The 26,567-nt window shown below is 39.4% G+C and overlaps 1 protein-coding gene across 1 annotated transcript in view; it reads right to left on the bottom strand.

The window, feature by feature from the left end:
• The window catches only part of TOP1 (DNA topoisomerase I), a 129,026-nt gene that overhangs the window by 67,740 nt on the left and 34,719 nt on the right, over window positions 1–26,567 (bottom strand). Inside the window, exons 3-6 of the mRNA XM_007934668.2 lie at window positions 16,378–16,480; window positions 4,837–4,960; window positions 3,523–3,578; window positions 7–102 (exon numbers count right to left, since the gene is read on the bottom strand). Of these exons, the coding sequence (XP_007932859.1) occupies window positions 7–102; window positions 3,523–3,578; window positions 4,837–4,960; window positions 16,378–16,480 (379 nt within the window). The remainder of the gene's footprint in view (window positions 1–6; window positions 103–3,522; window positions 3,579–4,836; window positions 4,961–16,377; window positions 16,481–26,567) is intronic.

Below are 26,567 nucleotides of genomic sequence, written 5' to 3'. Positions count from 1 at the left end.
ACTCACTCATCCTCATCTCGAGGTCTCTTCAATAGCTTTATATCCTCTTTAGGAGGAACAAAATAGCCATCATCTTCAGGTTCATCTTTAATTCGTGGTGGACTTAAGAGGAAAAAAAAACCGCTAGTCAGTAAGGAGTGACAGAGTATCTGCATTACTTTAATTAACACAAAGCAAGGATCAATCATCCCACTAAGAAGATAAAGTAAGGGTTTATCATCCTACCCACTCCCCCCACTCTAAAATCACCGATGGGTCCTCACCCAAGTTAAAAAAAAAGCTCCACAAGTTTCTAAAAGGACTTCTTTTCCATTTCCCAAATAGCTAAAGTGCTAGGTCCTACTATTTTCACAGGAGAGGCTAAAAACATGTGTGAAGGGTTACTAAGCCTGAAGGAAGCAAATCCTAAAACAAATGTACCAAAAAAACTGCTTTCCAGTTTCCAAGAATCCATCTGGATTCCTACAAAGGCACACACAAAAGCTAGCAAGGTGACCAGCAAAGTGAACACAGAGAGCACAGCCTGACAGTGTGTCCCTAATTCTCCAACCTAGGAAGTCTGAACCCACGGTTACACACCAAGTCTATTCATATTTTACTATTAGTTTAATAAAAGCCCTAGGCAATCTCTTGAACAGAGATTAGCTGCCCTATGCCTCAGTCACATTATCTAAGACATCAGAATTCCTAGGGTAGGTGACAGCTCTAAGGCACCTTGGATGTTGTTATTCTGCATTTCTTAGAGGGAGCTCTGGAAGCGCAATGCCTAAGGCATTTGACTGCTAACCAGAAGGGTGGTTGGTGGTTCCAACCCACCAGCCACTCCTGGGAAGGAGGGTTGGGCAATCTATTTCCGTAGGGATACTGCCTGCCTCGGAAACCCAAGGAGGGGTCTCTGTGAGTGGATCCTGACTCCAGGGCAGTGCATTCCATTTGCATTTGCATTTCTTTAGAACAGTTACAAAACATGCCTGAAGAGGGCACCTGCTTCTCCTTCTATAAAGGACTCAAAAGTAGATGGATCATCTATATGGAAAGGAAAGAGACCCCGGATAAGCAGAGCACTACTGAAGAAGAACAAAGTAGGTCTCACACTCCCGGATCTCAAAACTTAACATATAGCAACGGTAGTCAAAACAGCCTGGTACTGGTACAACAACAGACACGTAGACCAGTGGAACAGAATTGAAAACCCAGAAATAGATCCATCGACCTATGGTCAGCTGATTTTTGACAAAGGGTTGAAATCCATTAATTGGGGAAGAGATGGTCTCTTTTAACAAATGGTGCTGGCAGAACTGGATATTCATTTGCAGAAACATGAAGCAAGATCCATACTTCACACCATACACAAAAACTAACTACAGATAGATCAAAGACTTGTATGTGAAACTTAAAACTGTAAATAAAGTTCCTCAAGGAGAAAATAGGGGCAAACTTAAGGGCTCTTATCTATGGCATAAATAGTCTGTCAAGCATAACCCAAAATGCACAAACAGCTGAAGATAAACTAGATGAATGGGGACCTTCTAAAAATTAAATTTTTATGTTCTTCAACAGACTTCTCCAAAAGAGTCAAAAGAGAACCTACAGATTTTACAGAAAAAGCACTAGGCAACAACTTATCTGACAAGGGACTTATTTCTAAAATCCATAGAAAACTTCAACACCTCAACAACAAAATGACAAACAATCCAATTAAAAAATGGGTAGAAGACATGAATAGACACTTCACCCAAGAGGATATTCAGGTGGCCAGCAAATACATGAAGAAATGCTCACAATCATTAGCCATCAGAGAGATGCAAATCAAACGAACAATGAGATACCATCTCACCCCAGCACTAATGGCAAAGTTCAACAAGACAGAAAATAACAAATGCTGGCGAGGATGTGGAGAGATTGGGACTCTCATACACAGCTGGTAGGACTGCAAAATGATACAACCACTGTGGAAAGCAGTAAGGCAACTCCTTGAAAAGTTGGAATTAGAAATAGCACTTGATCCAGCCACTCCATTACTAGGTACATACACTAAAGAAGTGAGAGCCAGGACAAGAACAGATACATGCACATCCATGTTCATCGTGGCACTATTTACAATAGTGAAAAATGGAAACAATCTAGGTACCCTTCAATGGAAGAATGAATAACCAAACTATGGTACATACACAAAATGGAACACTACGCAACCCTAAAGAACAATGTAGAATCTGCACAACACCATATAATGTGGATGAACTTGAAGGACATTACACCAAGTGAAATAAAAATAAGTCAATCACAGAAAAACAAATATTATATTAGTTCATTATTGTAGAATGTCATGGAAATGTTTATATATTGGAAAGAAACTTTGTTGATTACCAGGGGTGGGTAGAGAAGGGAGGGAATACTGCAAAAATTAAAAAAAAAAAAAAAAAAGGTAGATGGCATAATCTTTAAAACTCTTCTCAAACGGAACTAACAGCTCAAAGTTTCAAGGAAGCAAATCTCTTGTAACACTTTGCCCAGGTCAGTAATGGAAACATTCCAACAATTAACAAATCCATCCTATCATTCAGTGGCTTGAGAATATTAGATCATCAACTTACAATATTTAAAACCAGTGGGGCCCTTAAAGGCTTACTTTAGGGAGGTGGAGGCTGATAAGGAAAACAGACCCAAATGTGCAGAATTAGCACAAGAAAAGAGACCTCTAGATCGTAAGTTACTTCCCTAGTACTCCAAAAGAAGAGAGAGAAAATATTTCTACCCAAATTTATAAACACAGTCCTAAAATGTAGATCAAATCAACTTCCATGTATAAGCCTCACAGTACCTCTTAGGTAAAATTCTGAGGAGGGAATTTTTCAGGAAAAGTCTGTAATTACGAATGTTCTGAAAATAAGTCTAGCTCAAGAACTGCATCTGCAATGCAGCTGAAGTAGCATCGATAAAATTATTACTGCACACGAGTTCATGGTGACCTGCTGATGCGTGCAGGCTTCAAATCTACTGCACAGCTTCCTAACTCACCTCCCTAAGACTAAAATCAAAGTTTAAATCTCTTCCTGTCAACAGGCAAATCCATAAGAGAGAGAAAGTAGATTAGTGGTTGGCAGGGGCTGAGAAGGAGAGAGAATGGGGGTAAATGCTAATGGGGTATGGAGTTTCTTGTTGGGGTGATGAAGACGTTCTGAAATCAGACAGTGATGAGGTTGCACAACCTTGTGAATATACATTAAAAATTACACACTTTGAAAGGGGAATTTTACGGTAGGTGTATTTTACCTTTAATTTAAAACAGCTCCTCCTGTTAACTTTCTCTACTCAGAGTAACCTCCTGGTAAATGTCCTGGTCAGCGTCACTAAAGTACTCCAGAAATGTCCACACTGCCTTAGACCAAATCCCTTTGCTGCCAACTTCCATAAAACTATCAGGGTCAGTGTGTTTTAGGGACGCTCAGACAACACTGCAAAGCGGGAAGCTGGCCTGCTGGGCATTCAGAAAGAAGTCAGTCGAGGAAGCAGGCGTCTTACCTGGAGAAGCCATTCTCCTTCTCCTTCTTCATTTTTGCATCCCCAGAGGCTCTAAGCTGAAAGGTAAACAACAGTAACCAATTAGTATCCTGAAAGGATGAAATGCGAAGAAGCTTTTCTCTTCCTTGAGAAAACTTGGCTTCAATGCTTGGGGCTTATCTTGATCCCAGATTGGCTCTTCTTGTTAGCAAAACTGAATGGGTGATGGGTGGGGATTGTAATCGGGGCCATGAAATCAAATGTGCATGAACTGTTAAGAGTAAAACAAATCTGCTTTGTAAATTTGCACCCAAAGTACAATTAAAAAAAAAAATTAGAGTGAGCTAAAGGTACTTGACGTTTTCCCAAGACTAATCTTTGAATATTCTTCAAACGTGAGTACTTGCCCAATTCATTGCAAGTTTTCCCCTTCAACATTTTCAGCTTTAAATGATGGCAGGTCCCCTTCCCTCAATAAATATACTCCACCTCCAAGGATTCACCACTGGCAGTACAGAGAGGAAACAAACCAACAACCACCACAAAAAAAAAAAAAGTTTACTATTTCCTGCCTTCTCTGACTCAGGCAAAATACACTCAAATTCTCCCTCTTTTAGACTTTCTAGACTTGTCAGAAACTATCTTTCAGAAATCTTCACACATACACACAAAGGGACATACACACAAATACACGTAAGAGTATCACTGGAAGGGGACAAACGATAATAGGGAAAGAGGGAGCACAGTGAGTCAGGATGAAAAGGAGATCTATTTTTTCATGAGATTTCCTTTATCATATTATCTGAATTTCCCAAATATCAACAGTATTGGTTCAAAAACTAAAATAACAGCCGCCCCCCCACCAAGTCCGCATGCAGTACTATTTGTTTCCAGAAGGCCTGCACTGGTTATGCTGCTACCACCAACAGCCACAAAGGGCACCAGCATGACCACATTCTCACTCAGGAAAAATCATCAATCAACAGGGGACCAACATGCCATTAAGCCTTCTCCCAAAAGCAGAATTAATTTTCCTCCCAAAAGAAAACAATAGACTATTTCTAGAAACCAAACATTCTTTCTTTATTCATCTACCATATAAAGCAAATAAGGTGATAATATTGGGTACTGTGAGAAACATGATAGTGAAGGTCTTGGTTTTCATAGTTTAAGACAATGGTTGGCTCTAAGTCTCCTGATGGGAACCTTTTCACTCAAAAGCCAACAAATCTAATGTTAAAGAAAATTACTGTGCAACGAGGGTACTTTTATTACCTGCTCTGAAAAGTAAACAAAATAAAAGTACATCTCATATCTCTTCCTTCCCTATTATACCTTTTCCTCCTTTCGTTTTTCCTTGTCTCTGTCTTTGTGTTTGTCTTTATGCTTTTCTGAGCTTCCATCTTTGTGTTTGGTTTTCTCCTTCTCTTTGTGTTTCTTTTCAGAATCTTTATGTTCACTGTGAAAAATAAAACACAAAGAGTTAGTCCAAAGTAGGGACCACAGGGGTACATTTCTCAAGATCAACTCACAAGATACCCTAAAATAACATGAACCATGGAAACTTACAACACTTTAAACAAACAGTCCTAAGGGGGTGTTCAAGTACAGGCTCTTGGCTTTACCTGAAGTTCTTTATCTTGTTTGATGATTTTATTTTTGCAAAGAAGAAAAGGAACTCAACAGAGAAATGTAAGTCATTGTAAACATACCAGGACATAGTTTTAAAGTGACTAAGAATGTACAGCAAGCTGACTGCACTTTCATAGCCTTCTACCAGCAAAGAACTCTAATGAAAACTCCACCTCGAGTATTCTTATCTGCTGTGGAGGGGTGGGGGAAGCCACTTACCAAAAAATGCATTTGATGGCTCTGTGCCAGATTTGAGACATATCACAATGTAGATAAGCCAGGGCTTTGTGGTGGAGTGAGCAGCTCTATACAGTAGATGTTTTCTTCTAGCTTAATTAGGAAAAAAAAGCTAGTGACTTCTAGATGCGGCTTATAAATCCTGCACAGAATAAGACATGTTCTGTGGCCTGTTGTGCTAAGAAATGGCATATGCTAAACATTTAAAAGCCTTGCTTTTGAAGGTTTTGTGGACATACTGGTGGAACTATAAAAAAGCATTGCTCCTTTGGAAAGCAAAATATGGCATTATGATTTCATATGATCTGACCCTGAAATATAGCTCCTAGAAATTTCTCTTAGGGAAATAATTTAAGATTATATACAAAGATGTTCAGTGTGGTTATTCCCATAATAGTAGCCAAGAAAAAAACGGGGCATAATCTAAATGATTAACAAGAGCAAGAAAACTATAATATATCAAATTATGTACCTTACTATGTTATAATTTTATAATTTCATGGGAGCTCTGGTGACATAATGCCTAATACATCTGACTGCTAACCAAAAGGCTGGCAGTTCAAACCCACCATGACACCACCTCAGAAATCCAAGGAGGGGATGCTATGAGTCGGATCCAAATTGACGGCACTGAGTTGGTTTTATTTTTTGGTATTTTTTTTTTATTTTAATTAATGCTATAATTTGTGAATACAACAAATACAATATGGAAAATGTTGAAAAATGACTGTAACTATATAAAAATATTTCATGGGGACAAAGATAAAAAAAGCAATAAGCAAAAATCACAAGGAATAGTTTATGGCAGCAAGAAAACTGGGTGGCTTTTCTTCAAGGTACCAGGACAGGTAGTTGAGGAACTTTATTCACTGTACCCACCAACGTACTCCACAGATCAGCAAAAGGTACTCAAAGTCAAATGCCATGAACAACCAACAGCAAACCCAGCAGAACAGGCCAGTAGATTCATGCCTTTCTCACCATTTACTCTATTTCCCATCTGTTGTACTTAGCACCTTCAGCCCAGAAAAATAGATTTTACCAGCAATGAACTCATTAGGCTCTATCCATTCCATGAAGTTTGCTCTAAAGGGATTTGGCCAGCATCCCTGGCTACACAGAGGGCCAAAAAGAGAAACAAATGATGGCATCCAGCTAGGCAGACAGCCACAGGACCTGGATCAGGAGAACATCTGCTGTCACACACAGCTCTGTTCACAACACAGCAACAACCCAGAAAAGAGTCTGGATTACAAATAAGCAAAAACTCTAGAACTATAGCCAGGAGAATGGGACTTCAATTAAGACTACTAGCGGAAACAGGAATAGAAGATTAGAAAAGATGCAGGAACTGGCACATACCAGAGGGAGGGAGGGAAACACACACACACACACACACACACACACTTACTTTTCCCTTGTTTATTTACTCCTCCCTCCATACTGCTCATTAGGCTGCTGTTTAGATGTGCTACACATTTAAATATCAATTTTACATGAGCAAACTTTTTTTTAGGAAGAACCATCTAGAAACTATGTTTTTTTCTTTTTCGTTTTTGTTGTTTTAATTCTTGTGCATCTCTCCACGTCTTCCTTTTCTTTAGTGATACTGTGCTGGCCACCCATTTTTTGGTATACTGCCTTTCCCTTCACCCAAAATTATTATGTCTCTCTTACCTAGTTAGTAATTTTCCTTCCCTTCCCCTCTGATCCCTGGTAAACATCAAAGAATGTTCCTTTCCATGTGTAAACCTTTCCTTGACTTTTTATAATAGTGGACTCATATATTTGTCCTTCTGTAATTGACTTAGTTCACTAAGCATAACAGTCCTCTAAATTAATCCACGTTATGAGGTTATTTTATGGATACATCATTACTCTTTAACATTGCATAGTATTCCATTGTGTGTATGTACCATAGTTTGGTTATCCATTCATACACTGACAGGTAGTTAGGCTGTTTCTATCTCTTTGCTCTTTTGAATAGTGCTGCAATGAACATGGATATGCCTATATATATTATTCAGGTTCCAGCTCTCTCATCTTTAGGATGTTTACCTAATAGTGGCATTGCTGGACCAAGTGGTGTTTCTATTTCAACTAATTTTTAAGGATCTGTCATACTGTTTTCCACAGTAGTTGTACCATTTTACAGTCCCACCAGTAGTGTGTAAGAGTTCCAATCTCTCCACACCCTTACCAGCATTTGTTATTTTCTGTCCTGTTTAACTTTGCTGTTTTTGCTGGGGTGAGATGATACCTCATTGTTGTTGTAATGTGCATCTCTCTAATGGCTAATGATCACAAGCATTTCTTCATGTGTTTGTTGGCCACCTGAATATATTCCTTGGTAAAGTGTCTGTTCATGTCCTTTGCCCATTTTTAAATTGGATTATCTGTCTGTCTGACAGTCTATTTTTGCCTATACAAAGAAACTTTTAAAAATTAGTTCTAGTCCATTGAAGGAACATGATGACCAAGTTTACCCACCATGCTTTTTGTTCTTAGCAGCAGTCTGCCATCACACTCTACTGTGTTCCCATAATCTGTATTTTTCTACCAAAAGGCATTATTTTATCAAAGATTTATCCTTTATTTTGTACACTCCCAACTGCATCCCCACTCTTACTACCAGTTCTCATTATTTCTCCAGCTTCTGAATGACTGGTGCAACAGCAAGGTTGTAACTCATTCTTCAGGAGTTTGTAATACGCAACTACGGGCACATGGTTTTGACATGGCAAAATGCTTGAACTGAATGTTCCATTATATAAGCACCACAGTTCTTTTCTTTTTTAAACATTTAACTGTGAGAGAAATTAATGGTCATCTACAAAAGCTTTGCCTCTGAGCAAGAACTGTGGGAAATGCATCTATTTTACTGATGGATGAGTATCATTTTCCCCTAAGTGTGGAGGGAGGGGAACCCTTTCTAAGCAAGCACCATGCTTCATGTTTTCACATTCATTATTTCATTCAAATCTCACAACACTCCTGGGAGGTAGATTTCATCATACTCTTATACTATGTAGAAACAGGATCTAGTCATTGAAAGACTTACTCAAAGCTACAATGCTAGGGACAAGCAGAGTTGGGATTTAAACTAGGTACTTCCATCTCCAAGTTCAGAGCACCTTCCACTAAACTGAAACCATTATATTTCTACCAGGTTGATGTTATTGTTGTTGTTATGTGCCGTCAAGTTGGCCCCAACTCATAGTTGATATCTAACACTTAAGGGCCAGTGGTGGTAGAGACAAATGCATGGTGAGTCTGAGATTTGATACGTGGGGTTAAAAATCAAGTAAAAACTTTCTAGAATAGAGACCCTGCATATCCAAAACGGCAAAACCTTTGAGACTGCTTACTTTGGTTTCCCATCAAACTATAAAAAACTGGCTGGCTGATTCAGCAATCTGAGTTCAGGAATTCTCCATCTTCCTTTATATTCCACCCTTCCCCCTTGTTGTTCCTTTTCTCAGTGAAAGCAATTCTTAGAACTTTAGTCTGTTTCACTAGGAAACAGGCTTTTTGGCCATCACAGCATGGGCACCTACAAGGGTATACATACTCTCTGTTTTTCAGCTTTGCTGTTCATTATCACACCAGACAGACATCAGGGAGAAGTAGTTAACAAATAACAAGGCAAAGAGACAGTACCCAGGCCACTCTAGGAAAGCCAAAAAAAAATCAGCAACACTTCCTCTGCTTGCTAATCAGAGGGAAATATATTCAGGAAATTCAAAGTTCCTGCTAAAGTAATAACCCCTTTGTATGTTATAACTAATTACAAAGACCATAATGGAATTAAACTATCAATCTGGCTTTCCAAGGAAAACTCACTACTCTCAACTGCTGTCCACTTCTAACTGTTTAGATGCCAAACAGTAGGTTGGGACTTTCATACTAGCCAAGCTCAAGGTTAAGAACAGCTTTTAATACAACGCATTCTTTGGAGAGCTGTCAGCAATTAGGGTTTACAGGGCCCAATCACTAGGCTTCTGAACATAATGCTAACATCTGTATTTGTCAGGTGCTGTTCTTGTCCCTACCTCAAGAAATAGGAAGTCCCAGCCCTCATTTATAAGCCTCACATTGACAGGAGTGCTGGCAAACAGCAAGTACTACTGCCAGTCTTTCCTAGGAATCTACTTGAAGTAGGCAGTACAGGTACGTGAGGAACAGTCCTGTGATGCAGAAGTGTGTCTAAAACTATGCTATCAAAGTTAGAAGCAGGATTTGGCTTTCAGTGGAAAATGGAGCCAATCTGGGGCCAATCAGGCTGTCTCATTATCATTCAGAATAACATGCATCTTTTAAAAATTTTAAAACTAGTTTGACTTTCATGGTAGCTGAAAAAGCGGCACATTCTCCACTGACAATGAGTTGAAAGGAATTCTTACCAGCACCAAGGAAGAGTTCCATGTGTTGATTACTTTTTTAAGGCATTTTATGCTTGTTTTTACACTGATTCTGCTACTTTTCCATATACAATATAGTATGTCAAAGTCACAAAATGAACTTTAAATACAACAATATCGGTTTGGAGGTTGGTGCAGAGATGAACAAGATATACCCAAATTCTCTATCTACTGATGTTAAATTGTCCATTTCCGCTAGGCAGGCTGATACAAGGATATATAGCTAAAAGAAAGCCTTGAGCAAACAGCTCAAGAAAAAAAGGAACAAGCACATCTTTTAAATTTGATTACTTATTGAAAAATCTCCACTAATTTAAAAAACAGATGCTTAATTCAGTTACATTTACCTAAAATTCTATATTCTCTCCATTTTAATTCAGGTAGGATTTGGAACTGAAGAGAAAACAGAAACCAAAACCAGCATTATTCTCAAATGTTTCTCACAATGACAGTATAGATTAACACTGCCAATATGGCTGGAAAAGCACTTCCCTCACTGTTTCACAGCAGTAGTTTTGTCTTGCCTGGCTTTCTACAAATGTGTCACTCCAGACAGAGTGCAGGTTTAAAACTGGCAAGGAATGCACAGTCAAAAAGTAGCAGGAGATATTTGCTTTTCATGTGATAGTCCTGGATGTTCTGAAAGCACCACCCCCCAATATTACTTCTAAAAATATTTTGCTTATATAAGAGATGTAATATTGAAAGATAATTTATGACTACGAATTCAACCTTTTAACAGGTCATCTGGTGTGCTCCCAGTAAGCTCAGTGCTTCCTTGGCATCTAAGAGTATTCCTTTTGTTTCTTTTGTGTGGATTTACATATTTAAAGACAGGACCTGAAATGCTAATTATTGATACTAACAGAAAGGAGCAGCATCTAAGACAAATGATGAGAGGAGAAATGATTTTTATTCGACTTTGGAGTGAACATTTCCTCTGATATTACTGTCAAATGGGAGATAGTTAGAGATGAGGTTTTCAGATGGTCAAAATTTAACTTAAGGCTTCTGGTGTCAAAAATTTAGGGATCTGGGGCGCAAAGAAAAGAGGCAATGTCTAGTATTATCTGCCTCTATGCATGGGGAAGGGAATCATGTATTTAACACAGAAAATATGCTTACATAACTAACTTTTCTGAGAGTAGCATTTTTGTTTACTAGAAGGAATAATATTGAGGGAGGGAGACATACCAGGACTTAAGATCCTTGGTCACTCATCCTTGCTCTGCTACCACACTGCTGTGTGACTATATGTGTAAATCACCTGAGACTACTATCCAAACAAAGAAGAGAGAAAATAAAATGGATTTTAATATCCTCTTCCGTAAAGTGAAGGCAATCAAGAGGAAACCAAATGAATAAGATGAAATCTCCTGAGAGATGGGCCACATAAGGAAAGCTACTTTCCTGCTCTTGGACACTCCATTTATGCAGTGCTGTTACCACATAGGAGAAAGAGGCCTCCTGAATTGGGTCCTAAGCGTAGCCCAATGACAAATGATGGATGCTGATATCAAGCCGAGGAGAAAGAAACATAGAAACACATTTGCATAAAACTTGTTTCTTCATAATAAATAGCCACAAAATTAGCTAGGACTGATTAGTATAGAGTTGATATGAACTGAAGCATTTTGGAATAGAACATGCTAAATCCTGATTATACTGGGCTTCAGAGATGACTAAACAAATCCCAGGGTTTCCTCAATCTGCAGGAGAAGTAAATTAAAGAAAGTCAAAACTATTAGAAATATCAAGAGTAACTTAACAAAAAAGAGCACAGCGACAGTGTTTTACTAGAACATAACCAAATACATAAGCTTTGTTGTAAAGAGGTACTGTGTCAGTGGAGGTCAAAACAGGAAGTACTTACAAGTTTGCTTACAACACATCATCGGGTTAAATAGGTCTTAAACTTACTCACATGTGAATTATAGACCCCGGGCTAGATTTAGTCATATGTAAACAGAAACTCAGGCCAGGGTTTTCCAATGTCTCCAGACAAACCAACTATTATTTTTGTAAGTGTTTTGATTAGAAATGAAGAAAATGTTAAAATGCACAAAAAAATACGTGAAACAAATTCCTTGTTTATGCTATAACCTTGGAAAAGGCTGATGCTTTTCATAGATACAGGTACTTTCCTCACATTTGTAGAGCAGTTCAGTTAAAGAGCTTTTGTATTTACTGGCACTCCCCCCCAATCCCATCCTGAAACATGTATCAATATAAGGAAGTTGATGAAGCCAAGTTAAGGAAGGTTATGTAACCTATCCAAGATCACAGGAGATGTAAGTGGCTGAGACAAGACCAGGATTCTCCTAGGTAGGAAGCAATAAAGGTGTTGTGGAGTTTCCAAGAAAAATGACACCAAAATCACATTCTTCATTTTTTTTTAAGAAAGAGAAGATTTTAATAAAACAAGGCAGGAATAAATTTCTGTCCCAAAGCCATTACGCCACTTCTTGTGGATCTTTTTCCCCATCACAATAATAAATCACAGTTGGTGAAAAGAAGATGTGTCAGAAAACATGCAACCAAGCTTAAAAAGCTTGTTTTAGTCACAAACATAAAGTCTTTTCTTACTGAAGTCTTCTTAGATTTCTGGTAATAAAAATGAGCACTTTATCATCTGACTGTTCCATAAGCATACCTGTTATTTCCTCAGACGATGAAGTTCTTTGTGGTCAACGATTATCTCTTATGTTTTTGGCACCTCCTATCAACTATCACAGGAGCTCTGTTAGCATAGTGCTTAAGGCACTTGACTGCTAACCAGAAGGCTGGCGGTTCAAATCCACCAGCCACTCCTCGGAAGGAAAGTTGGGCAATCTACTTCTGTAGTGATACTGCCTCGGTAACCCAAGGAGGGGTCGCTCTGAGTCGGGTCCAACTCGACGGCACATAACAACAACAACATCAACTATCACAGCACAAACATGGCAAGAAGAATAAAAAGAGTTGTTTGCAAAATGGGTAGTCAAAGGGAAATATCTTGTGGAGGCTTGAGAATGTGACTAAAGAGAATGGAGAGGAGTTTGTGTATATCCTGATTGATTCAATAAATATGTACTGTTGTTGTTGTTGTTCGTATGTGCCATTGAGTCAGACCCGACTCACAGCGATCCCTCCTTGAGTTTCCAAGGTGGTATCACTACAGGAAGTAGACTGCCCCATCTTCCTTCCAAGGAGTGGCTGGTGGGTTGGAACCGCCAGCCTTCTGGTTAGCAATCAAGTGCCTTAGGCACTATGCTACCAGAGCTCCTAAATATGTACTAGTAAGTGCCAGGTATCATACTACACTTTGAGGATGTAAAATGAATATGACAGACTCCAACTCAAATCCAGGGACTACAGAGTCCAGGGAGCCCTGGTGGGCTTGGCTGCTAACCAGAATGTTGGTAGTTTGAACCCATTAGCCACCCTGTGGGATAAAGATGTGGCAGCTGCATCCTAATAGATTACAGCCTTGGAAACCCTATCGGACAGTTCTACTGTGTCCCTTAGGGTTGCTATGAGTTGGAAGTGACTTGACGGCAATGAATCTGTTGGTATAGAGTCCAGGTGAGGCACACAAATAAACAGAGAACATTTTAATACCAACACAACTTGGTAACTACTATTATAGGGGTGTCATTGTTCTTAAGGTGCTGCTGAGTTGATTTCGACTCTTACTGACCCCATCTGACAGCAGAATTGCCCCCCAGGGTTTTCCTGGCTGTAACCTTTACAGAAACAGATCACCAGGTCTTTCTCATGCAGAGCTGCTGGGTAGGTTCAAACCACTAACCTCTCAGTTAGCAGCGAAGCACTAACTGTTTCACCACCAGGATATATTCAGGTAAATTCCATGGTGGCACACAGAAGTGGCACTTGGTGGTGGGTTGGGCAGTAAGGATACCTGGAAGATGTAAAGTCTAACTGGCAACTAGAAAAATGTTATTAGAGGGCAAAACAGTTGTTCCAGAATTTGCTCTTGCCAATATGCAAGGTAATATTCTAAGGAAGTATCAGGAAGCATGCTGTGTTGAGGAACTGAAAAGAAGTTCAGAGTGACTAGATGTGGAATACAAGAGTATAAGTGGCGATGAATGGCAAGAGAGGTAGCAGAGGAAGACTGAAAAGACCAGAGTGCTGAGAATCATCATCTATATTAGAACAAGAAGAAAAAGGTTGTCAGAGAGGTGGAAACCAAGAAAGTTAAGGAAAGAGGGTTGTAGGTCTGGGCCCAGGTAAATGTTCTGTGAACAAATGGAAAGAATGTGTATTCTGCTGTTGTTAGGTAGACTATTCTGTAAATGTCAGTTAGACCAAGTTGACTTGACTGACTACAAGAAGGGCGTGGTAGCAGCCTCCGACCTCCTTTAATTTCACAAGAGGAGAGAGAGAATCATGGTGCACATCAATAGCCCAAGGCTGGTTCCTATGAGGTGGTGGTCAGACATGCTACTACCTCCAACCCTTCTTGCCAATTTTGACACAAACCATCCCTCCCACAGCACTCTCTACTTCTCTGCTGGGTTCCATAATTCACCACAATGGCCACACAGAACTCAGAGACGATACTCACAATGATGGGGTTTATTATAGAAGTAACAGGTTACCATTCAAGTTCAGGAACACTGAGGATACAATTCTTCAATCAGCACAGCTTCTTATCAGCTGTGCCACAGGCCCACTTTTCTCTGGCATCGGCCTCTGCCCTGCTTGGGATAGTGTTACAAAGCTCTTTTAGCTCCACCAATAGGTGGCAATCCACTCCACCAGCAAGCCTCCTGCCCAAAGACATGGGTCAGGAAGCTTGCCACTGCGTCTCATGCTGGTATCTTTGTTTCTGTTTGTTCTGGTGCCTCTGTCTCTCTGCCGAGTGTCACAGCTCATTCTCTGCCTCCTGGATTGAAGAGGTCCAGCAAAAGGATATCGGTCCCAAGGAGGAGTGCCACTCTTGGCTCTTCTTTCTTGTTGGTAGTGAGATCCTGCCCCTTCTTGCCTCTGGGATGGCTCATTTTAAGCCCAGCCAGATGGCAAAACTGACAAACCCCCAGGTCAGGGTTTCATACTCCTTATTTCCACGGCACTTAACAACAACCACAACCTACACAAGGGTGCTATGTACCTTATTACATTATTAACAAGCTACCAATCCCACTGATAAGCCACAAGCACCTCACTAGTCATATGGCAGGAGTCACAAAGACCATGGCTAGAAGAGCCACATTAAGCAATTCACTGCACTGTACTGATGATTCTCAGGTCTACCACCATCCTTACTGATTTTCTACTTACACCACTAATTATTGAGAAAGGGATAAAAAAAAAAATCTCCAATTATAATTGTAGATTTGTCCACAGTTCTATCAGTTTTGATTTTTGCTTATATACTGAACCTGTGATATTAGTGCATAAATATTGAAAACTTGGTCATGTCCTTATAATTAATGGGCCCCTTTTCATTTATCATTATGAAGTGAATTTCTTTATCCTTATCAACCCTTCTTTGCTCTAAAATCTGCTTTATTAGATATTAACATGAAATGTACAACTATACACCAGAGAAGGAAGTATGTGTGTGAACTGAGACGGGATTAAACTACTAAAATTCAATTCACTAGAGTTAACAAAAATGGAAACTAGGTGCTCAGGTGGTAAGAAATAAGTGAGCGGTGGGGGGAAAGAGCAGCAGATTTATAAAGAAACATCTTCACCAGATAAAATTAATCTGGTTATTTTAATGATTCATAAAAAGTCAAGAACAGACTTAGAAAGCAATTCTCATTTGAACTTGTCTACAGACAATCAGCCAATCTAATGAAGTAATTCGCAGAGACTCTAGGCTGAAAGCACTCACTGCAACAAACGAAGTTTTACATTTCCTTCTCACAAAACTCAAGCCACTATGGGGATACCATAAGATTTTCTCACCTTTAAATCACAATGGAAGCACAGGTCTTCATTTTCAATAAGTGGTCCTATACCGGATAATATCCCAGGGCTTTGGGTTAACCACTTGCCTCCCAGACTAAAAAAATAGGAGGAAAATATCTTCCTGGATCCTAAAGGTTAGCACTACTGAGTATCATTTACAGTGATGGTCATGGGCTTATGGGACCTCTCTGATGAAGTGATGAAAGCTAGAGTTCTATCCAGGAAAATCTCACATACCCAATGTCTTATGCATGATTTCAAGGGGCTTACAGACCGTTGAAGGTCAAGTTAAGAATCCTTAATTTATACATTTTAAAGTACAGAAAGGGGAAGGAAAAAAAAAAATCAAGTCTTCAATCCAGTTACTTTTTAACAACCCTAGCACACTGGACACTTGATTAAATGCCCTCTTGTGTTAAAATAAAATCACAGCTGACTATTTTATATATTAAAGGAAAATCCACTATACTTGCTTTGTACATCCTGATCCAAACAATAACAACCCAAGTAAGGCCTGAATTATCCAACACCCTCCTATTAACAACTTCAAGCTCAAACACAGTCTCTGCTTGCTTTGCTATTCATTCGATTTACCTGTAGCTCGAGGTAAGGCCTAGTTCAGGTGGCCAACCTATGACGGACTTGCCGATTTAATCCTTACCTGTTGCTATGTTTGGACTTTTCCCGGTCCTTCTCCTTGTCCTTCTTGTGCTCTTTGTGCCGATGTTCTCGGTCTTTGTGTTTATCTTTGTGTTTGTGAGAATCTGCAACCGTAACAGAGGAGTAAGTTAAAAGAAGTCCACCTACTTTAGTAAGGAGCCTGCCTACCTCAACAAGCTTGTCAAGGTGCACAAGTTAAAGGGCATGGTAACCGTAATACCACCCAAACAAGGAATAACCATTATCCTAACTCTAAAACCAAGACATGTATATACAAATGAGCTTGGGGGGATGAGCCAATTCTATTGCGACTTTTTCATTTTTCTCCCTATATCTTGTAAGCCTAAAGCATAATTACAAAAAAATAAATAAATCTTCAACAGTTTCTCAAGATCAAATGTTTATCTACATAATTTCTGATAAATCTGAATTTCAAGAGTTTTTTTCCTTTAAATTAATGAGATATAATTTCTGTAGAATAAAATATATACATTTCAAAGGTACAGTACATGCCATCAATGGATAAATGGATAAACAAAATGTGGTACATACACAGAATAGAATACTACACAGCCATAAAAAATGATGAATCCTTAAAATATCCAGGGCTTCTAACCAGTTCAAATCAGTTCAGTCAAGGCCAATGAAGCAAAACTGGCACAAAAAAAAAACCTCAATTTTAAATATTTGTGTGAATAGGAATGACAGACAAAACAGAAAAAATTACAGGTTGAAGCCCTGGAAAGGGAGACTCAAAAGAGGCACTATAGTGAGCCCTTTGCAGAAGCCTGGTGCAAGAGACTGGATTACTGGCGAAGCTGCAAAGAACAATGCACATTCAAAGTGGCAGGGTTGGCCACCATCTTTGAGCCAGGTACCCTTGTTTCTTACTCTGCAGACAGATTTAGTGCTATGCAATGCCTATGCTACCCTAAGACAGGGACAAATTTCTAGCAAGGATACGACACAACCTGTAATTTTTCCTGTTTTTATTACTGCTCTGATTCACACAAATTTTAAAAATTTGAGTCTGTTCTGGTGTTACTCCCTTGGCCATCGATGAAGCAGGCTGAACCCGTTCAAACCCCTGGAAACATAACATGGCTGAATCTGGAGGACATATTGCTGAGTGAAATAAGTCCATCACAAAAAGATACAAATATTATATGATTGTACTATTCATTTTAAGAACTCTGTGTGTGTGTGTGTGTGTGTACTGTTGTTGCTGTTGTTACATGCTCTTTAGTTGTCTCTGACTCAATGACCTTATGTACAACAAATGAAACACTGCCTGGTCCTGTGCCAGCCTTATGATTCCTACTATACCTGAGCCCATTGTTGCAGCCACTGTGTCAATCTATCTTGTTGAGGGCCTTCCTCTTTTTCACTGACCTTCCACTTTACCAAGCATGATATCCTTCTCCAGAGAATGGTCCCTTCTAACACGACCAAAGTAGGTGAGACAAAGTCTGGCCATTCTCACTTCTAAGGAGCATTCCAGCTGCACTTCTTCCAGGACAGATTTATTAGTTCTTTTAGCAGTCCATGGTACTTTCAGCATTCTTTGCCAACACCACAACTCAAAAGCATCGACTCTTCTTCAGTCTTCCTTATTCACTGTCCACCTCTCATATGCATATGAGGCAATTGAAAATATCATGGCTTTGGTTGTTGTTGTTGTTGTTATATGCCGTCGAGTCGGCCCCAACTCATAGAGACCCCTCCTTGGGTTTCCGAGGCAGTATCACTACGGAAGTAGGATTGCCCAACCTTCCTTCCGAGGAGTGGCTGGTGGGTTTGAACCGCCAGCCTTCTGATTAGCAGTCAAGTGCCTTAGGCACTATGCTACCAGAGCTCCCATGGCTTTGGTTAGGCGCATCTTAGTCTTCGAGGAGATATCTTTGCTCTTCAGCATTTGAACGAGGTCTTTTGCAACAGGTATGCCCAATGCAATTCGCCTTTTGATGTCTTGGCTGCTGCTTCCACTGACTGTAGGACCAAGCAGTATGAAGTCTTTGACAACTTCAATCTTTTCTCCATTTATTGTGATGCTGCTTGTTGGTCCAGTTGTGAGGACTTTTGTTTTCTTTATATTGAGATGTAATCCATACTGCAAACTATAGTCTTTAATCTTCATCAGTAAGTACTCCAAGTCATCCTCACTTTCAGCAAGCGAAATTGTGTCATCTGTGTATCATGGGTTGTTAATGAGCCTTCCTCCAATCCTGATTCCACATTCTTCACAGTCCAGCTTCTCAGATTCTTGCTCAGCATACAGACTGAATAGGTATGGTAAAAGGATACAAGCCTGACACAGTCCCTTCCTGATTTTAAACCACACAGTATCCCCTTGTTCTGTTCAAACGACAGCCTCCTAGTCTATGTACAGGTTCCTCATGAGTACAATTAAGTGTTCTGGAATTCCCATTCTCAGCGTTTTCCACAATGTTATGATCCACACAATTGAATGCCTTTGCATAGTCAATAAAACACAAATAAACATCTTTCTGGTATTCTCTGAGCCAAGATCTATCTGACATCCCTCGGTGTATGACACAAACTCTCTCTCACACACACACACACACACACACAGCAAGAGAGAGAGAGCGAGCAATGCTCACTGGTGGTTACTAGAGATGAGTGGAGGGAAGTGGAGAGGGGAAGACATTTGTATCTTTGGTGATAGAAAAGGCAGCAGTGAATGTAGGTGAAATGCACACAACCTGACCAGGGTAAATGATGTCACTAACAAGTACACAGAAAAAGGACACTGTTGGTAAAAGATACGAAAAATATAATTTTGTAACAACCAAAAAAATGTGTGTGTGATTACACAAATATATTTGTGTGTACTGGTATAAATCTGTAGATACATGTGTGTATGGATGGATGAATCTATAGGCATTATGTACATACAGGTATGTATGTGGATGCCTGTATAACCATACTTACATATAATCAACCACACAGAAGGCACAGTCGCAGACACTTCTTAGACATAACCAAATACTTTGTGAGATCTCTGGGTTCTAAAGACTAGGACACAATTGCATGGGACAACTCAGTTAACTGGCATAATACAATTCATAAAGTGTATGTTCTACATCCCAATAGGGTGAGTAGTGGCGTCTAGGGTTTTAAAAGCTTGTGATCAACCTTCTAAGGCTAAACTATTGGTGTCTACTTGTGTGGAATAAGAGAGAAAGAAGGAAACCAAATATGCAGAGAACAAAGTACTCCAGAGGACTAATAGTCTACACGAAACATGGCCTCATCTACCCTGAGACTATTGCCCTGAGATACTCTTTACACTGAAATTATCCCTTGAGGTCACATTTAAGCTAAATAACAGATTGGCTCACAAAATAAACAATACCACTCATGAGTAATGAGCTCCTTTAAAAAATCATCTCTAGGAGCTCAAATGGTCAAAAATTACTCTAAAGCAAAGATAAAATGGCAGGGAAACCAGAGTACTAGAAATGGTACAACCAGACAGAAGGAATGAAAATGTTGACACATTGTAAAAAATGTAACCATATCATATGAACCTGTTAAACAGGAACCTAAATTGTTGTGTAAACTTTCACCTTAAACACAATTAACATACCATTAAAAAAAGAAAAGATACAGTGTAATAAGCTTGACAAATATATACACAAGTGTAATCACTACAACAATCAAGATATAGCACATTTTCATCTCCCTAAAAAGTTTCCCTTACTGCCCCCCCACCCCAGTCAATCTCCACATTCTGTCCCCTAACCAGAGGCAATCATGGATCTGTTAGCATTATATGACTCAATTTCCTAAAGTTTCACAAAAATGAAACCATGTAAGAAAGAGTTCATCTTTTGGGTCTGGATTCTTTCATCCGTATCACTGGATTTATCAGTGGTTTGTTACTCTATGGGCCAGTTCTACTCTGCCACATAGGGTCGCTAGAAGTCAAAAATCAACTAGGCACCTAACAACAACTTTGGCCATTCCTGTATCTTTCCTGGTGAAGTATCCTGTTCAAAGCCGCCTTCTTTTTCTTTTTTTTAAATTTGTTTGTCTGTCTTCTTCTTGTTGTTATGTGCCGTCGCGTCAGACCTGACTCATAGCGACCCCTCCGTGGGTTGCAGAGGCAGTGCCACTACGGAAGTAGATTGCCCAACCTTCCTTCCGAGGACTGTCTTCTTACTGGCTTGTAAAAGTACACATTTGGGATTACAAATCTCTGTGCAGTGATACCTGGATTACTTTACATATCCTGGATCACCAATTTTTTGTTAGATATATATTCATTGTCAGTATTTTCTCCTAGACTTTCAAAGAGCAAAAGTTTTAAATGCTGATGAAGTCCACTTTATCAATTTTTCTTTTAATGTTTTGTGTTTTTTATGCCCTCAGAAATATCTGCCTAACCTTAAAGTCATATAGATTTTCTTATTTTCTTTCCTAGCATTTCAAGGTAAGGGTCAGGGTTTAATTTTATTTATGAAGATGTCCAGTTGTTCCAGCAGTGATTTTTTAAAACATGAATCTTTCCCTACTGAATTGCTTGGTCCTTTTACTGAAAAGCAATTAGCCATAATATAGGAGTGGGTCTATTTCTGGATTACCAATTCTGTCCTTATACCCACACGCAGTCTATGGATTACCATAGCCTGTAATAAACCTTGAAATCAGGTAATTACATTTGGACTTTATTCTTTTTCAAAATTGTTTTGACTACTCTATGTCTTCTGTATTTCCATATAAATTTTAAATTCCATTTGTTAATTTCTTCCTTTTGCAGTGTTACTTTATTCCAGACAAAAATATTATTTCAGATTTTTCTTTTCTATAAGCTCCACCTGGTTCTTTTTCACATTATTAATTTATTTCCCGAACTACGCTCATATTTCCCTTGACCTGGACACAGTTATAAGGTGCTCTGGTGGCACTGTGGATAAAGCACTGGGTTGCTAATCAAAAGACTGGCAGTTTGGACCCAACAGCCTCTTTGTGGGAGAAAGATGAGGCAGTCTGCTTCTGTAAAGATTTATAGCCATGGAAACCCTATGGGGCAATTCTACTTTGTCCTATAGGGTTGCTATGAGTTGGAAGTGGGGTTTTTTGAGGGGGAAGGAAGATGTAGTTATAACAGCTAGTTTAACATTGTGTTCTTAAATCCCCTCACTTCCCTTATTTCTGGACCTATTTCAATAGGCTAATTTTTCTTGCAATTAGATCATATTTTCCTATTTCTTGACATGTCTAATAATTTTTTTTTTTTTTTAAACTGGCTGTTGGGTATTGTCTTGTTAGAGTTTGTTGTCATTCTTTAAATAACATTGCACTTTGATCTGGTAGACAGTTACATGTGGTTCAATTTGATCCTTTCCAGGCTATTTTTTATTGTGACTTGGGTGAAAGTTTACAGAGCAAGTTCACTTTCCATACAGCAGCTCACAAACACTTTATCTCATGACATTGACTACAATTTACCAGAATGCAACAGCTCCCGTTCCACATCCTCCCCTTAGTTAACTCTTCCCTGCAACCTTCTCTCCCATGCACTCCTGGCTCCCTGAGCTGCCTCCCTGTACATACACAGCCCTTCAAGTCTCCCATGACTGATCTCTCCAAGGAGTGTATCTACCTAATGTAAATGTTCAGCTCATATGCCTGTCTTTCATTTGTCTGGAAGCTACAGGAGTGGGTTCAATTCCAGACCTGAAGCGCAACTAGGGGACACAGTCTCAGTGGCTCCATAAGGCTTTATCAGACCAGCAAACCTAGTCTTTTTTTTTTTTTTCTCAATGATTTGAGTTTTGTTCCACATTGTTCTCACACTCTATCCAGGATCTCCTACAGAGATCCCCCTCCAAGTGGTTGGCAGTGGTAGCTGGGCACCATCTAGTTCTTCTGGCCTCATAGTTGCATAGGCTGAGGATCGCACGGTGTACCAGTTGCTTGAACTAATTGTTTCCATGTGTCTTTGGTTTCCTTCATTCTTCTTTGCTCTAGATAAGGAGAGACCCATCATTGCATCTAGATGGCTGCTTACAAGTTTTTAAGATTTCAGTCACTACTTGCCAAAGTAGGATGTGGAACAATGTTTTTGTATAGTATGTTATGTCAAATGAGCCTGATATCCCCTGCAACTACAGTCCCAAGCCCACAGGTCTAACCATTTGCTCCCTCTGGGTAGCGGGCTGTGGCCAAGAAGTGACTACAGCCTTGCCCCTTGTCAGCTCTATTATATACCTGGGAATTCTTATAGAGCATACAAAAACACTTGTAGAAACATTATCTGCCAACCCTGTACATGGTCTTGGGCACACTCCTCCCTGCACAGACATACCTAATAGTTTAGCTTGTCCCTCCATCTGTCCACCTATGTATCAATGTTTGTTGAGGCTTGTTTTTAAGCTATGTTAAGACAGGTCTAGGCTACCTTTACTCTAAGGATAGTTTAGTCCCACTAAGTTATGGCCCCTCTGAGGTCTCTAGCAAATCCCCAGAGTGATCAATAAGGACCCTCCAAGTTGACTGAAGAAAGCCTGTGCAATTCCCAGCCCTAAGTCTAGAAAACGATCAGCTCACAGCTTCCCAGTGTTCTTTTTCTGTGTAGTTCTCTTTTACCATTACTTTACCCCACAACTTCCTGCTGCTTCAGATTCTTTGAATTCTAATCTCTGTCTCCTTAACTCAGCAAGCTGGCTATGCTCTGTTTAGCATCCTCAAGGACAATGATGAGGCTGCCATCATTCGTTTCCCTTTTTTCAGGGATCACAGTTCTGCTCTCCCTGTTCTTCACTGTTTGAAAACAGGGTTTGTTTGGTTATTTATGTATTATTTATTTTTGATATTTTGTCCAGTTTTCTAATTATTAAAGGCAGGAGGATAAACGTTGTCCCTATTACTCCATCATGGCCAGAAGCAAATCAAAAGTCAAGTGTTTAGTTCTGTTCAAGTTAATGGACTCTCAAATCTTGACAGAGTTGAGTCACATAAAGAAACACCTCAAAAACCAACCAAGGTTATTTTAAAATATATTTGGCAATCCATCTGATGTGCCAGTCTGAGCAGCTCCTCCACCCCCTCTCCCTCGGGCATCTAGCTGATGGGAGTTGATCCTTCTGTATTTTCATCTCCGATTTGCTGTTGGCAGAAATCTCAATGAATGAACCAAATCCTGGTGTAGGAATGGACTGGTCAGGAGGCAGGTGTATCACAGGGCAGTAAGTGGGTTGATGACAACCTGATGGCTTCCCTGAGCCCGCCAACTTCCAGTAGTCTCAAGTCTAACATCTTAGAATGCTGAGTCATTCCACACAGTATTGGTGACCCATGTTTACTTGACATTAATATCCCTTTACTTCTCCCCCAAGCAAAAAACTTGAAGTTAAGGTTAAAATAATAATAATGACAATGCATGTCACAAGCACTACAGCCTAGAATGAAGCATGTGTTGTTGTTTATTTATAGACTAGATTCAACAAATCTCAGAACATTGTTGTTGTCAGAAATAAAGGAGCTTTGGTGGTGTGGTGGGTAAGGTATTTGGCTGCTAACCAGAAGGTCAGGGGTTCAAACCCATGAGCCACTTTGAAGGAGAAAGATAAGGTAGTCTACTTCCATAAAGATTTACAGCCTTGGAAACCCTATGGTAGTCACTCTGAGTTAGAATCTACTTGATGTCAGTAGGTTTGGGTTTTTTTTTTTTTTTTTCTGTTTGTTATTATGGACAAAGGGCATGGCCAAAAAACACAATACAAAACAAAACAAAAACCCTAGACCCACTGTCACTGAATCAAATCTGACTCATAGTGACCCTGACCCCCCACCCACATACACACACAAACACACACACACAGGGTTTCCCAGGCCTTAAATCTTAATGGAAGCAGATTGTTTCATCTTTCTCCCACGGAATGGTAAGTTTGAACCGCTGACCTTTTGGTTAGCAGTTGAATGCTTTAATCACCACACCACTAGAATTCCTCAAGGGTATGGCAGATATAAAACTGGGCAATCTACTTCCATAGTGATAGCGCCTCGGAAACCCAAGGCGGGGGTCACTAGGAGTCGAACTGACTCAACGGCAGTGAGTTTGGTTTTTGGTTTGATATAATTCAACACATACATACATATACTTGTACAAGAAAGACTAGAAAACAGACACCAAAATGTTAAAAATGGTTAAAAGTTGGGTGCTCAAGTTATGGGCAACTTGAGTTTATGTGTGTATACTTTGCCTTGTTTTCAAAATTGTTTCCCATGAAATGAACTTTTATAATAATAATAAAAAAATAAGTTATCTTTTAAAATTACCAAAAATTTTAAATTTTATTTTGGGAAGTCCTAGGATAAGCACAAGGAAAAAGTAGTTTAAGTCACTAAAAAGCACTAAATTTAAAGAAACTAAGTAAAAGACAAATCGGAAGTACTTTCAGGTAACTAGTATATATATTAATAATATCACTATATAGATTGATTTTAAAGCCAAGTCCCAAGCCCTTTAAAGCAACTGCTATCCCAAACCACAAAATGAAAATATTTGATGAGATATTTAGGACTGTACCTGAATACTTATACCCATGGGTACAAGTAGAGAGCTAGGTCAGACATCTGAACTGCGAGTATCCCTAATTTAAAAAGTAGTCATTACATTCTTATGTGCTTAAATTGTGCTGTGCTATCACAGGAATAGAAAGTATAATAACATGACAACTTCTCCAAAATCTGCACTGCTATTATTTGGAAGAGACATAAACTTAATCCAGATAACTCTACCACATGACAGGCTGGGACCTCTCAGGAGATTTGAAAAGAAGGCAAATATGGGTCAGTACAAACAGAACTGCCCACAAATATTATGGGGTACATCCCCAACACCAAAAGTGTTTAAACAAACTAAATGATCAACTGGCAGGGAAACTGTAGAGATGATGTACACTAGATAAACCACTGGATTAAATAACCTCTTAAGATTCATACTGGAGTACTTATGGGTTTGGGGTTACTGCTGGAATTTGCTTTAAAATAACCACCCCTCCCCAGGAGGGGAATGGGGAGCATGGGAATAGGTAACACAAGATTGGTAAATGGTTGATAGTTGTTGAAACTGGGTGATAGATACATGGGAGTTCATTATACTACTTCCTTTACTGCTGTGTATGCTTCAAGTTCTTCATAACAAAAATTTAAACATCCTCTCTAAGCTTCTTCCCCCTTCAATCCCTTATATATAAGGGGACAGCAAGGAAAAGACTAGTCTAGCTCTAAGAAAGGACTTCAGTTAAGGAACAGTAAAGTAGAGTTTGATAGACAAAATTAACCCAAGAGTCAGGGTATCCTACTCTAAGGACAACAAAGAGCCACTTCAAGCAGAAAAAGGAACAAAATAAAAGTCATACTTAAGGAAGATTAATCAAAAGGAAGTGTAGGTAGACGAATAGAAGCAAAGTAACTACCTAGAGGTTTCTGCCACTATCTAGAAAAAACTGATAGTAAATGGACTGAGAAAAAAGGAAGAAATGTAAAAACATGTTCAAGAAAATGGAAGTAATCCAGGTCTGAAAACACACTGGTTGTGTGTAAAAAATCAGGGGGGAGTCAAAAAGAATGAGATATTGGGTCTAGGTGACTGGGAAAATGAGGAGGTCTTTGTAGTGGTGTAGTGCCTAAGGCACCTGACTGCTAACCAGAAGGCTGGTGGTTCAACCCACCAGTTACTCCTTGGAAGGAAGGTTGGACAATCTACTTCCGCAGTGATACCGCCTCGGGAACCCAAGGAGCGGTCACTATGAGTCAGATTCGACTTGACGGAAGTGAGTGAGTTAGTTTTTGCAGAAACAGGAAAGCTGTACAGAACAAAGATGGCAAACAAGAAAAAGACAAGAGAAATGGTGAGTCTGGCTGAAGTCAGATTTAAGTTAACAGTGGACCATCTGACCAAAGATGTTGGTCAGAAGGGAAATGTGATGACAAAGTAAACCCAGTAAGGCACACTGAGCTACATCCCTCAGAGTGAAACCATGTGTTTGTGGACAGCATATCCATGGCCTTGAAGATTATTTTTAGTAGAGCCTTTCCCCTTAACTGGAATTCATCTAGGAATAGATATTGTTAAAATGTTTTGGAGAAAGGATCTTGCCACTTAATGGATTTGATAAATGTAAAAATAACTGTGTAGAACCTGACTGATAGATTAAA

This window comes from Orycteropus afer, unplaced genomic scaffold (genome assembly GCF_000298275.1).
Source record: "Orycteropus afer afer isolate SDZICR_OR568_19922 unplaced genomic scaffold, OryAfe1.0 scaffold00020, whole genome shotgun sequence".
NCBI classification, from domain to species: Eukaryota; Metazoa; Chordata; class Mammalia; order Tubulidentata; family Orycteropodidae; genus Orycteropus; species Orycteropus afer.
This window is presented reverse-complemented; position numbering and strand designations above follow the sequence as displayed.